Genomic DNA, 13,828 nt, shown 5'->3' on the forward strand with positions numbered 1-13,828 from the left:
CCACTGAAGGTTTTTTGTTTAAATTGTGGTGAAATATACATAGCGTAAAATTCATTTTTAAGTGTCCAGTTCAGGGGCATTAAGTACATTTACAGTGTTGTGCAACCACACCACTGTCCATCTCCAGACCATTTTCATCCTCCCAACTTCAAGCTCTCTCCATTGAAGAAGAACTCCCTACACCCCACATCCTCTAGCCTTTGAAGGGCTTTAAATGAGGAGGTCTGTAAGCTGGCTGATAGTCTGAGATGACTGCAGACGAATGAAAGGCATGGAATGAAAGAGGCATATGAATCACTGCAAGGCAGGAGCAGACGGGCTTCGGAGAGGATGGTGGTTTGCACGAGAAGCAGAGATGGAAGAAAACTGGCAGATCTGAGAAGCACTGAGAGGCGAGCCAGACAGGACTGGGTGCAGTCCTTCCCGCCATCGTGCAGGGGTGCGGGCGCTGGTGGCGGGAGGTACTCACAGCTGACCTGGGAGCCCAGCTTGTGCTCCCAGACGGCGTGCAGCTGCTGATACTCCTGCTGTGCGAGCTCTAGGCGCTGCTGCTTCACCTGGTAGATCTCCTTCTGCGCGCTCAAGGCCTCCTGGGCCACCACCAGGTAATCCTTCAGCATGTGCTCCTGCTCCTGCCGCCATTGCACCCGGGGGTCCTCGATCTGAGTGGTTTCTGGAACAGACCCCAGAGACCCTAGGTCAGCACCTCACCAAGACATGTTGGGTCAGTGGCCTGTGGGATGCACTACCAGAAAACAGAGAATATAGTAAACAGAGTATCACAATACAAGCAGATGCATTAAACTTACCTGTTAAGCAACAGACTCTCCATTTGGGTTAAGCCAACAAAATCAATATAAACCAGAATTAATTTCCATACCCAAAGTCAGTCTGTCTCAGAACAGCAAGGAGAAGGACCAGGTTTGAGTTCTAATCTAGACAGAGAGGCTCAAGGATATTACAGATCCTTAAGGTCATCAGTTTTGGTAAAGAGTGAAGAAAAAGAAAACAAAAAATATTTTAGAGGCTATGAAAAATAGGGACCCGTTGCCTGCTGGAAATGTAAATTAGTAACAGATTTAGAAGAGGACTATCCGACGATGCACATTAAGAGCCTTGAAATGTGAATACCCTGTGACCAATAATTCCCCCATAGTATTAACCAGTAATCCCCCCACAATAATTTATTACCAAGTGTAATAAAAAATTTAGGCAAAGATGCCTTTGTACCAAACTGTGATAATAGTGATGAAAAGGATAACAAGCGCTAATATAACATCTACTCTATGCCAAGCACTGTTCTAACTACTGTACATCTCTTTGCCCCTTCAATCCTCACACTAACCCTAAAAGTAGATTTTGTTATAAACCCCACTACATGAAAGAGAAAATCTAGGCACAGATTAAATACCTTGCTCAAGGTCACATGGAAAATAACTGGTCAAGTCTGCTATATTTACACAACATGCTGCCACAGCCACCAAAAATAGTGTCTTCAAAGAAATGTGAATGAAACAGAAAGAGGCCTATTATGTATAAGTGAGTGGAGGTGCAGGGGGCAAAATTGAATAATGCTGTGTTTATTGAAACAATATGTACATTCTCAAAAGCATTAGGAGAATGCTTAGCAAATTATCAGCAGTAGATATGTCTTGGTGGTACGATATTTCTTCATTCTTTTAAAAAAATGCAATAAATATGTACAGTGATCATTTGAAAAAAGGTCAAAATCCAAAAAAAAAAACAATAATTTTTTTATATGTACAATGGAATACTATTTGGCAATGAGAAAGAATGAAATATGGCCTTTTGTAGCAACGTGGATGGAGCTGGAGAGTGTTATGCTAAGTGAAATAAGTCATACAGAGAAAGATACCATGTTTTCACTCTTAATGTGGATCCTGAGAAACTTAACAAAAGACCATGGGGGAGGGGAAGGGGGAAAAAAAAAGTTACAGAGAGGGCCGAAGCCAAACCATAAGAGACTTAAAAACTGAGAATAAACTGAGGGTTGATAGGGGGTGGGAGGGAGGGGAAAGTGGGTGATGGGCATTGAGGAGGACACCTGTTGGGATGAGCACTGGGAGTTGTATGGAAACCAATTTGACAATAAATTTCATATTAAGAAAAAAAGAAAAAAATTTACTACCTATTAGAAAAACAAAAACAAAAAAAATTTTAAAGCTAATTTATTTATTTTGAGACAGAAAGAGAGAGAGAGAGAGCAGGAGGGGCAGAGAGAGAGAAGAAGACAAAGAGAATCTAAGCAGGCTAGAGGTTATCAGCACAGAGCCCGATGCAGGGCTTGAACTCACCAACTGTGAGATCATCAGCTAAGCCAAAACCAAGAGCTGGACGCTTAACCAAGCAAGCCACTCAGGTGCCCCAAGACAGACATTAAGAAAAAAAAAGGGATAGCTAACAGCTGAACAGACATGGAAGATATCAAAGCAATGTCAAGGAATCGATGCCCCTCAACTGCCAACCCTTCAGCCATCTCCCCACTGGTGGGTGGGGCTGGGGGGCAAAACACACCAGAAACTGTATAATCATGGTCATGTGGTGAATCCAGCCAGTGGACAGGTTCTGCTTAACTGAAAGTGTTTTATTAATTTTAAGTTGGTTACTGGTATATAAAAACAGGGAGATTTAAACATTACAATCCTGATCTCTGTTTTTTCAGAAGATCTGGCCGTGCTGAGTCCACAGTTTGCCACAGACCCAAGTACTCCATCAGTCTGCTGGTCTGCTTCATTCATTTATGTCATGGTCTGACTCCTGGGGAATTTGAGTTTGTGCCTCCTTTTGTAGGGCCGATAGCTCCCATTCCTCATTCACCAAATGAGCATTTCCAATGAAAGAAAGAAGGTATAGGGAGGATGATCACAGAAGCAGCAGGGCCAAGTTACTGTCCCTACCAGTAACTGCTGTGTTACAATGGGCAGGTTGCTTAACCTTTCTGAATCTACCTCTGTAATTGTTAAAGAGGATAACAGGTCCTGCTTACCCTGCTTCTAGGAAGCTATAAAGCACTTCTGCCCAAGTAAAGTAAACAAACGTTGGTGAGAGTAAAGCCCAAACTATTTACTGGGACCAGTTTTTTAACTGTGAATAGCAATTCTTTAAACTCTTCCTCCTCCTTTTTCTGGGAAAGAAAACAAAGTCTAAAGATTGCTGGCAGGAGCCACAAGATTGTTTCTCATAAGGAAAGCTCTGCAACACTTCCACCAGGAAAGGAGGAGGAATATTTACAAGAAAAGATTAAAAAGGGGAGCATTTGCGGCACCTGGGTGGTTCAGTTGGTTAAGCATCTGACTTCGACTCAGGTCACGATCTCGTGGTTTGTGAGTTCGAGCCCTGTGTCGAGCTTTGTGCTGACAGCTCAGAGCCTGGAGCCTGCTTCAGATTCTGTGTCTCCCTCCCTCTCTGCCCCTCCTCCGCTCATGCTCTGTCTTTCTCAAAAATAAATAAACACAAATAATAATAATAATAAATAAATAAATAAATAAATAAATAAATAAAAAGGGGGGAGCATTTTATAAAGCTGGGTCCTATGTCCCATCAGTAGATAGGGATGCCCTCAGAGTCAGGGACTCCTGAGTGCCCAAGCGTTAGCCTCAGACATCCAGCCGACAGAGCCCACAGAAAAGATACAGCTGATCATGGCCAGGCTGGAGATGTTTTCTAAAATATGTAAATTTTTAAAGTTTACACTTTTGGGGAAAAATACAAAAAAGGAAAATCTCACAATTCTACTACCGCAAATTTATAAAACAAGTGAGAGTTTCCATGTCTCTAATCCTACTCCCTACAGGTAACTGCTGCTAGGAGTCTCACACACTAAAAGATACTGCCCTCTAATTATACATAAACCTGTTTGTTGATACATATGTGTCTGTATACAGAAACTTATTTTTAATGCAACATGGCCCCATGTTATACATACTGGTCTGTAATTTGCTTTCATCTGCAAATGACAGATATTGTTCATCCTTCCTTATTGGGTGAAGATTTACCTCAAGTCTTTTTGTTTATTCTTTTTTTTTTTTTTAGTTTTATTACTGTTTTTATTTATTTTTTAATTTTTTATTTACCTTGACCATTTAAATGGTTGCATAGTATTCCATGGAATGGGATTAGGCTGTATTTATGGTAGGGTATTAGTGGCTTCCCAGACTTCTACTGGGAAATATTTGGATTGTTTTAAGTTTTTTTGCTATTATAAACAATGCTGCAGCAACAACTGTTAAAAAAAATAGTTGTGTGAACTTGTATGATTAATTCTGCAAGATATACTTCTTAATACAGGGACTACCTTTCAAACGGTTGTACCAATTCTTATTCTCACAAACAGCCTATGAAAGTGCCTTTTCCCCCAGATTCTCAGCAAAATTGCTTTAAAAAATGTTGGTACTTCATCCAGTAATTTTGGGTCCTGGCAGTATATTAGAATCAGCTGAGGAGCTACAAAACAGCAAAAACACAAAAAACCCTGAACCCTGCCCCAGAACATTTATATCAGAATTTCCATGAGTGGGACCCAGGCACTGAGACTTGTGAAAGCTTCCCCAGGTGACTTCAATAGACAGACGTGGCTGAGAAACCTTGACTGACACAATTAGAATCACTTGGGGGGAATTTTAACACTCCTGATACCCAGGCCCCACCCCTGGATCAATTAGATCAGAATCTCTGGGGATGGGGATGAGGCAGTGGTGATTTGCAAAGCTCCCCAAATATTCCAGTGTGCCACCAAAGGTGAAAACCACTCTCTCAGAGGTGACAGCACAGATGCGCTGAGCGCTCACTGAAGCTGGCAGGCAAGGCTGGCAGGTGTGATGCTGAGCTCCAGGTAGGATCTCCCGCCAAAGGGCTGGCTGAGATGCTGGCCCTTGACCAGCAGCAAGGGCACACCTGGATGAACTCTCCCCAGAGCGTTCTGTTTAGTAGCGCCCTCTCTGTGGCCAAGGTCCTCTACTCCTTGGAATATAAAAGTATGGAAGAGCCTTAATTGGAGGCTGGCTACCAATTTGGGTGGCCCAATCATTCTTTCATAGTAGAAACCAACACAGATAGATGAGTGCACACGTAGACAAACAACACGCAACCTCATATCAGAACACTGGTTTCAACCTGGCTACATGTTGGAACTACCCCAGAGATTTCCACTTAATTGGTCTACAGTATGAAGTGGGCATCAATGTATGGCTTAAATCAGCTTTATTAAGGCAAAATTTAAATATGATCAATGCAGGCATTGTTTTCGATATGTTTTGACAAATGTGTACACCATAAACCATCGCTTAAATCGATGGGTAAAATGTTTCCTTTACCTCAACGATCCCTGTACTCTTTCCAGGTTACTCCCACCCACCTCCTCCCTCCTCTTCAGCCTATTCAGAACTTCCTATCGATGGATGCATAAGTGTATGATCTCTGAGCCTTCCTTCTTATGCTCAGCATAAGGCTTTGAGACTCATTTATGTTGTTGTATCAGTGACTTGCTTATTACTGCTGAATAATATTCTATTGTATGAATATATCACAGTTCACTTTTTGAAAAACCTTTAGGTTGTCTCTCTCTAGTTTGGGATTATCATGAAAAGCTGTAATGAACATGCATGCACAAATCTTTGTATGGGCATATATTTGCATTTCTCCTAGGCAAAATTATCCAGCAATGGAATTGCTGGGTTGTATTGTAAGCCTATGTTGAATTTTATTTAAAAAAAAACTGGCAAACTGGGGCGCCTGGGTGGCTCAGTCAGTTAAGCGTGTGACTTCGGCTCAGGTCAGATCTTACAGTTCATGAGTTCATGGCTCTCTGCTGTCAGCACAGATCCTACTTTGGATCTTCTGTCCTCTCCACCCCCCACCTCTCAAAAATAAATAAACATTAAAAAAGAATAGAAAAACTGTTTTCCAAAATGGCTGTTCCAATTTACATTCTCACCACTAATTTACTGGAGTTGTAATTCTTCCATATTCGCCAACCACTGGTATTGTTAATCTTCATTTCAGTCATTATAGTGGGTATGCTGTGGTACCCGCCTGCAGTTTAAATCTGCATTTCCCCAAGGACTGATGATGGAAACATACTTTTATGTGTCCATTGGCCATCTGTATGTCTTTAGTGTTTTTTAAATCTCTTTCTTATTTTTTTTATTGGGTTGTTGGGCTTCTTACTATTTTAAGATAGGAGTCCTTTTATATATTCTTGATATAGGTCCTCTGTTAGATCTAAATATTGTAAGTATTTTTTCCTTACCTGTGGCTTACCTTTTCAGTTTCTTACTGGTGTCTTTTGAACAACAGAGGTTTACATTCAATGAAGCCCCATTCATCAATTTTTCTTTTATAGTTAGTGGTTTTTGGGTCTTGTCCCCCCCCCCCCCAAAAAAATCTTTGCCTGTTCTACAATCTTGAAGATTTTTCTCCTATGTTTTCTTCTAGATGTTCTCTAGTTTTCCATTTTATGTTTGGGTCTATGGTCATTTTGAGTTTATTTTTATACACGGTGTGAGGTGGGGACAGAAGTGGGTGTATTTTTTTCCATGTGGACCAGCAACTATTGAAAAGACTGTCCTTTAGGATACCGGGCTTTTCAAAAGTTCCCAGGGGTGTCTAGGGAGTTGTGTTAGTTAACAGCCTTTGTCCTGCATTAGTCAGACTCTGAGAGGGTCCCCCCAGGCCCAGCCTCTTCTGCTGGTACCCTCCTTCCTGAGTCTATCACATTTGAATAGATATCTTTACATCAGGCAGGATCCTTGAGATCACCTTGGCTAGTTATTTTTTAGTTCTCATTTTTTTTAATTAAAGCTATACATGGGCACAGTTTAATCACTGAGCACTTTACACACCTGGCTACATAAAACATCATTACCCCATCCTCTTCCCTCTCAGGCTCTCCTCCCCAGAAGGCAGCTACTGCCAACACTTAGCTAAGCGCAGCCATCACTGAGAACCCCTTCTCTATCCTTCTTCGTGCTCCAAACCTCCATCTACAAATGTATTCCACACACGTTCTCCACACTCACAAGCTCTGCATATAATCCACACACCACCTCCTCCACACACCACACGCCCACTTTCTACACACACCACATGCATACCCACACGGCTAATGCTAGTGCATTCTCCAAGGGCTTTAACAACAATTGTCTTAAAAACAGCTGAACATCTGGAGAATGCCCAACCTTGTTACTATGCAAAGGAATGCAAATGAAAAGCAGTGAAGCAACAGTTTAAACCTATAATGAATTTATCAAGAAATAAGGAAATGAAAATCACCCCTTACAGATCAAGGCATGAGGATAACAGTACCCTTACTGCCTATGGCAATACAGGTTGATACAGTCTTTTGGAAGTTCTTATCAATTTAGGAACGAATATGGATTAGAAGTCTCAAAAATGTTCATAGTCTCTTGCTTAGTAATCCTATATTTGGAAATATAAACTTAGGAAATTGTCACAAAGGAGAGGAGCAATATGAATAATGATTCTCCCCCTATTTATTTATAACAAATAGATGGAAATAGTGCAGGAGAACAGCAATAGGGGTAATTATGGTGCATTTGTTTTATGTGTTAAAATGTATTGCTTACATTCATTTGATGTACTAAAAATGACAATATGAAGACTGTGTGGCATCTCTCAAATACTCATAACACAATATGAAGGGAAAACACTAGAACACATAATTTGATCCCTGATTAAAACCATCTAATCAAGGGTGCTTAGGCTGCTCAGTTGGTTAAGTGTCTAACTCTTGATTTCAGCTCAGGTCATGATATCACAGTTTGTGAGGTCTGTGGGCCTGCGGGTCTGGGGCACTGCAATCAGGCTCTGTGCTGACAGTGTGGAACCCGCTTAGGATTCTCTCTCCCTCTGTCTCTGCCCCTCCCCCTGCTCATGTGCACTCTCTCTCTCTCTCAAAATAAATAAACTTAAAAAGAAACCCAAAACACAAAAACCATCTAATCATGATGGATGGAAACAGTCTGTGGGAGTACTGAACACTCACATCTGAAATAATGGGTTATATTTTGGTTGTCTATATTTATTGGTTCTCACTCCTCTGTCTGTCTCTCTCTCTCTATCTCTCTCTCTATCTCTATCTATCTACATATCTATATCTATATATAGATACAGATAGAGAGAGAGTACACAAGCGAGGGAGAGGGACAGAGGGAGAAAGAGAGAGAGAATCTTAAGCAGACTCCACGCTCAGCAAGGAGCCTGACATGGGGCTGGATCCCATGACCCTGAGATCATGACCTGAGCTACTGACTGAGCCACCTCAGGCACTGCTCCCCCACCCCTACCCCTGGTCTTCTTTCAGACTCACTCCAGTCAGGCCTTTGCCCTGAGTCCTTGTCCACAGCTTCCCTCGAAAGTTGGGTCTATCTCAGTCTTCATATCTGACCCATCAGAAGCATCTGACAGGGCTGACGACACTCTCCTCATCATGCTTCCTTCAGGATGGCCTGGTTTTCCGTCTGCCTTTCTGGTCACTCCTCAGGTTTTTCTCCTTTCTGCACCCACTTACTATCTGAGAACCCCAAGACTCATTCCTTGGTCCTCTTCTCTTTGATTTACTATCTGAGAACCCCAAGACTCATTCCTTGGTCCTCTTCTCTTTGATTTACTCCTTTGGTGATCTCAGCTAGCTTCATGTCTTTAAATACTACTGTGTTGTATGCCAACAACTCCCAAACAACTAGCTTTAGCCCAGATCTCTTATCCAAACTCCAGATTCCTCCATCAAACATACCAGACTTCTCCCTCAAGTCTTAGATGTGTAACAGGTATAGAAGACTCGACATGTCCAAAATCATTTTCCTCCCTACACCCAATACTCTAGTTTTTTCCATTCAATAAATGGCAACTCCATCCTGCCAGCTGCTCTGCCCCATGAGGGCCATTCATTCCTCTTTCTCTCATGTTCCATATGCAGTCTACCAAGAAATCCTGTTGTCTCTACCTTGAAAATACATCCACATCTGGCCACTTTTCACTACCTCCACCACCAAGGCCTTGGTCTGGGGCACTGCCCTCTGTCACCTGGATGACTGCAATCATCTCTCACAAGCTTCTCTGCTTCTGTCCTTGCTCCACTAAGTTCTATTCTCAGCAAAGCAGCCAGAGTGGCCCTTTTAAGACATAAAGCAGATCATGCCACTCATCAGCTGAAAACTCTCCAATGGCTCTCATCTCACACGGAGCAAAAAGCTAGAGCCCTTAAGGCAAACCACCACCCCATCTATGCCCTGCAACTCTCTGGCCTGAGGTCCTTCTCCCGGCTTCCTTACTCACTCTGCCATGTGCACACCTGCCTCCTTGTCATCCCCATGCAAACTAAACGTGGCCACTACTCAGAGTTCTTGCTCTAACAATTCTCTACCTGAAAGGCCCCCTTATCTCCCTCAAGTCTTAGTTCAAATCTCATTTTCTCAACCAGGTCTTCTTCCTGAAGACCATGGCCACTGTCCTTCCCCACCACCCTCAAACTCATCCCAGCACGTCTCAGCCCACACTCTTTTTCTTTCTCCTGTAATACTTTGTCTAATGTACTACATAATATGCTTATTTGTGTTATTTTTTGTCTCTTCTGCCAGAATGAAAGCTCTCTAAGGGCCAGAATCACTGCCATTACAAACACTCTCATGTATCCCAAGTTCCAAGAACAGTGCCTGGAACATTGCAGATAGTCAGTGAATATTTGCTGAATGAATGAATGCTGGACAGTGGATTGAACCTATTCAATTCTCTTATGTTTATAACTGGAGAAGGTAATTTCAGTCTGTGAACAACACACACACAGAGGACTGGTCTGAGTCCCCGGCTCTGAATGCTTAGGCCTCGAGGGTCACACTACCACCACCTGTACCCCACACAGGCTCCATCTGCAGAAGGTGGTGCCCTCCATCCAACCAGGACACCTTCAAAGCAAAAGGCACCCAGTGGTCTGAGAGCTGGTAAAACTGTCAGAATTCTTCCTATTGTGGCCCCCATTTACTTACCTGCCCATACATCCCATTTCTGCCATCATCTCCTCAAGAGTAAACTCTGCCACTGCCTGCTATTCCTTCCTGCCTTCTATTTCTCCAACAACTCCCAGAAGCACCTTAAAATACTGCTCTTGCCATCAGATTTTAATGAGGGGGATGAACTCAGTAATTAGACACAAGGAGTAGACTGGTTTGGGTCCCTGTACATCACTGTTGAACCCAGCATACCGTGCAGCCCTCCAAGCATTAACCTCATTCCCTGTACACACTCAATTAGGCATATTTACTTCTCATTCTCTAGCATGCAATTGTGAGCGCTAATAAAAACCTCTGCTACCCCCAACAATGCAATTAATGTCATTAGCTGTCTCTCAGAAACTTGTCTACACTTTGGTGCCGACGAAGTCTGCTCATTCATCCATTTAGTCATGAGTTCATGCACGTATGCCCTTTCCTATTTAGCAAAGATCAAGTGCATACCTACTATGTGCCTTACCAAGCACAGGCCTGGGGCGGCATGATGAATTAGACACTGCCCTGCTTTACAACAGGCAAATGGTTATACCACAGAGTGATGAGGGGCACGACAGAGGCATAGCCAGGTGCTACTGAACTTGGAGGAGAAAGCGAATCGGGGAGCACACTCGGCTCCCTAGTAGCAGTTCGAATCCCAGCTCTGCTGTGCTTTAGCCCTGAGTGTCAAGCAGTCAGTGATGACCTTTAAGTTGCATTTATAAGACAGGGATAATCATCCTAACACCCCTCAGGGGAGCCAGGAGGATTAAGTGAGAAGACGTCTATCAGGTGTCTATTCCAGCACATGGCACAGATTGTGTGGTCAGTAAACAGAGGCTACTAGGATCTCGTGCCCTATTCACAGCCTTCAGGCCTGGCCAGGCACATCCCATTTCATTCCATTCACCTCTTTCCTGACAGGACAAAGGGAATCCTACACTTCAGAAGGCTGGAAGCAAGACAGGCATGGACACGTGGGGCAGTGAATTTCAGAGGACAGGACATAATCTTGGCCAAGAAGGTGTACAAAGGATGAAGCCCAGGGGCGCCTGGGTGGCTTGGTCAGTTAAGCGTCCGACTTCGGCTCAGGTCATGATCTCACGGTCCGTAAGTTCGAGCCCCGCGTCGGGCTCTGTGCTGACAGCTCAGAGCCTGGAGCCTGTTTCAGATTCTGTGTCTCCCTCTCTCTGACCCTCCCCTGTTCATGCTCTGTCTCTCTCTGTCTCAAAAATAAATAAACGTTAAAAAAAAAAAATTAAAAAAAAAAAAAAGGATGAAGCCCAAATACCCATTAAGTCTCCTTGGCTCAGGGACCATGACTTGGGTTCCTCCACCTGTTAGACAACACGCTTGTCCCTTTCTCAACCTATTCTTACATCATTGCCTCAGAGACAAAGACACTAGGAATCTTTACTCTGGATCAGGATACTTGGATCATGTACATGAAGCAAAGGTCAGCTGACCACTATAATGAGCTAGAGACACCACAACTGATACCAATCCACTATGGACACACATGTATGCATGCTGCTAGGGACATGCCGGGGCTCTGGTCTGGTAATGACAATGACACACCTGCCTTACATGGAAAAAAATCTGTACGCACAAAAATTGGTATATGTTAGGGGCGCCTGGGTGGCACAGTCAGTTAAGCGTCCGACTTCAGCCAGGTCACGATCTCGCGGTCCGGGAGTTCGAGCCCCGCGTCGGGCTCTGGGCTGATGGCTCAGAGCCTGGAGCCTGTTTCCGATTCTGTGTCTCCCTCTCTCTCTGCCCCTCCCCCGTTCATGCTCTGTCTCTCTCTGTCCCAAAAATAAATAAACGTTGAAAAAATTGGTATATGTTAAAGAAAAGGATATCTGCATATACACACAAACATACAATCGGAATATTTCTGGAATGATACAAAAGAAATTATTAGCAGTGGTTGCTTCTGTAAAATTGGGGAGATGGGTTGTGAGGGGAGAGTTTTAGATTCTATTTAAAATCCTTCTAAATGGTTATTTTGTACGAGCATACATTATCTATCTATATCTACATCGACATCTCCATCTCACTCTATATAAAACAAAACACAATCTGGCTTCAAGAGCCTCTGCCGGCAGCTCTTCCAGACTTGGGGGGTGGGTGTGGAGGTAGAGGGATGGGGTGCAAGATGGGGAAGGGATGCTGGACAGGAACTTACTGGTGTTGTGGTCTATGAAGTAGTCTCCGACCTGTGGGTCATACGCCTCTTCCCATCCTAGTGGCAACTCATCACTAATGCAGTCAGCAAAGGTGAGTGGTTTGGTGTACCTGGCAAGGGAGAGGAGAAACACACTCCATCAGCCCAAGGTCCCCAAAGCCCTGCAATTCACTGCTTCTCTCAGCCCCCTGCTCCTCTGGATTGACCCAGCAGAGCCACAGACTTTGCACTGACCCCAACTCTGCTGTGCCCAAGGCCCCCAGGAAGGTGAGTGCATGGCAGCAGCAGCAGGATTACGTCACCCAGGAGGGAAGCAGGGATTCGGCATTCCAGGCCTAACTCTGCCACTGATTTGGGAATGATGTGAGCACGTCAGCTTCCTTCTCTGGGCCTCTGTTTCTGCATCTCTGGGCGGTGTGCAGAAAAAGGTTCGAAGGTCAAGTCTCGCTTCTGGACTGGGACTCCAGCCCTCACTGGCTTCTTCATCTGTGACTCACTTGCCCACCCCACCCCCAGTCTTCATCCTGGCTCTACCCTATGTCTGTTGTGCCCACTTGCCCTCTGGAAAGCTGGCTTACAGCAGCATCTAGAATGGCAGATGTTCCATCCTTATGAATTTGGCCAGAAGCAGTATTTATCTGCTTCTTGAGCCGTTCCTAAATGCCTATACCCACCTCTGTCCTTCCCCAGATAACCCAGGCCAAACTGATCTTTTTGGTAATAACCACTCTCTAAGACCCCGTTTTGGTGTTCAGTGGTGGTAATCACCCACTTGGTGGCTAAGTCAGACAGACAAATCATCCAAATAAATGAACTAAGGCCTGTCAAGGCTGGAAAACAGCACAAACCATCGTTTAAGCATTTCAGTCAGAGTGCAAGGAGCCACGAACCTAGATATACAGCCAATCAGCCTGAGTGGCCCCTCCAAAAAGCCCCTTTGGTTTCTCCTATTACTGCCTCTGCTTAAAACCCATACTCAGATGTTCTCTCTCTCCAGTCTGTTCCCAAGCCCTCAGAGTCCTGGAAGGCCACACGGCTCTGTTTCGTCACCCTTTGGATAGAGTGGCTAGCTTACACACAACAGGACAGGAAGAAAATAGACTGAAATAGGGTCCAGGATTTCTGATCAAGACCTTCCCTCCAAGCCTCAGAAAACTACCCTCTCTCCTGTACTGTGCAATCTCCTTTCCTATAACCACTCCAGCTCAGATTTAAAGCAAAATATATAGGGGAGGGGTGCCTGGGTGGCTCAGTTGGTTAAGCATCTCACCCCTGATCTCAGCTCAGGTCATGATCTCACACTTCATGTGTTCAATCCCTGTGTCAGGCTCTGTGCTGACAGCATGGAGCCTGCCTGGGATTCTCTGTCTCCCTCTCTCTCTACTCCTCCCCTTGCCCTCTCAAAAATAAACATTTAAAATACGTGTGTGTGTATACACACACACACACACACACAATAGATATATATAGATATATATATAGATAGATAGATATACACTATACTACTATACACACACACACACACACACACACACACACACATATGTGGGAGAAAAGAAACACTGAAAAAGCCCCTGGTGGACAGAATGTGGTGTGCGCAACGTGCCACTACATATCC

The 13,828-nt window shown here is 44.0% G+C and overlaps 1 protein-coding gene across 2 annotated transcripts in view; it reads right to left on the reverse strand.

Moving 5' to 3' along the window:
• The window catches only part of WWC1 (WW and C2 domain containing 1), a 153,896-nt gene that overhangs the window by 69,350 nt on the left and 70,718 nt on the right, over positions 1-13,828 (reverse strand). For both annotated transcript variants that reach the window (XM_047073130.1, XM_047073140.1), the window contains exons 2-3: positions 12,211-12,320; positions 470-673 (exon numbers count right to left, since the gene is read on the reverse strand). In XM_047073130.1, the coding sequence (XP_046929086.1) occupies positions 470-673; positions 12,211-12,320 (314 nt within the window). The remainder of the gene's footprint in view (positions 1-469; positions 674-12,210; positions 12,321-13,828) is intronic.

Source organism: Lynx rufus, unplaced genomic scaffold (genome assembly GCF_022079265.1).
Source record: "Lynx rufus isolate CCGP_SWC_20201006 ecotype Redwood Valley unplaced genomic scaffold, mLynRuf1.p SCAF_1, whole genome shotgun sequence".
Lineage (NCBI taxonomy): Eukaryota > Metazoa > Chordata > Mammalia > Carnivora > Felidae > Lynx > Lynx rufus.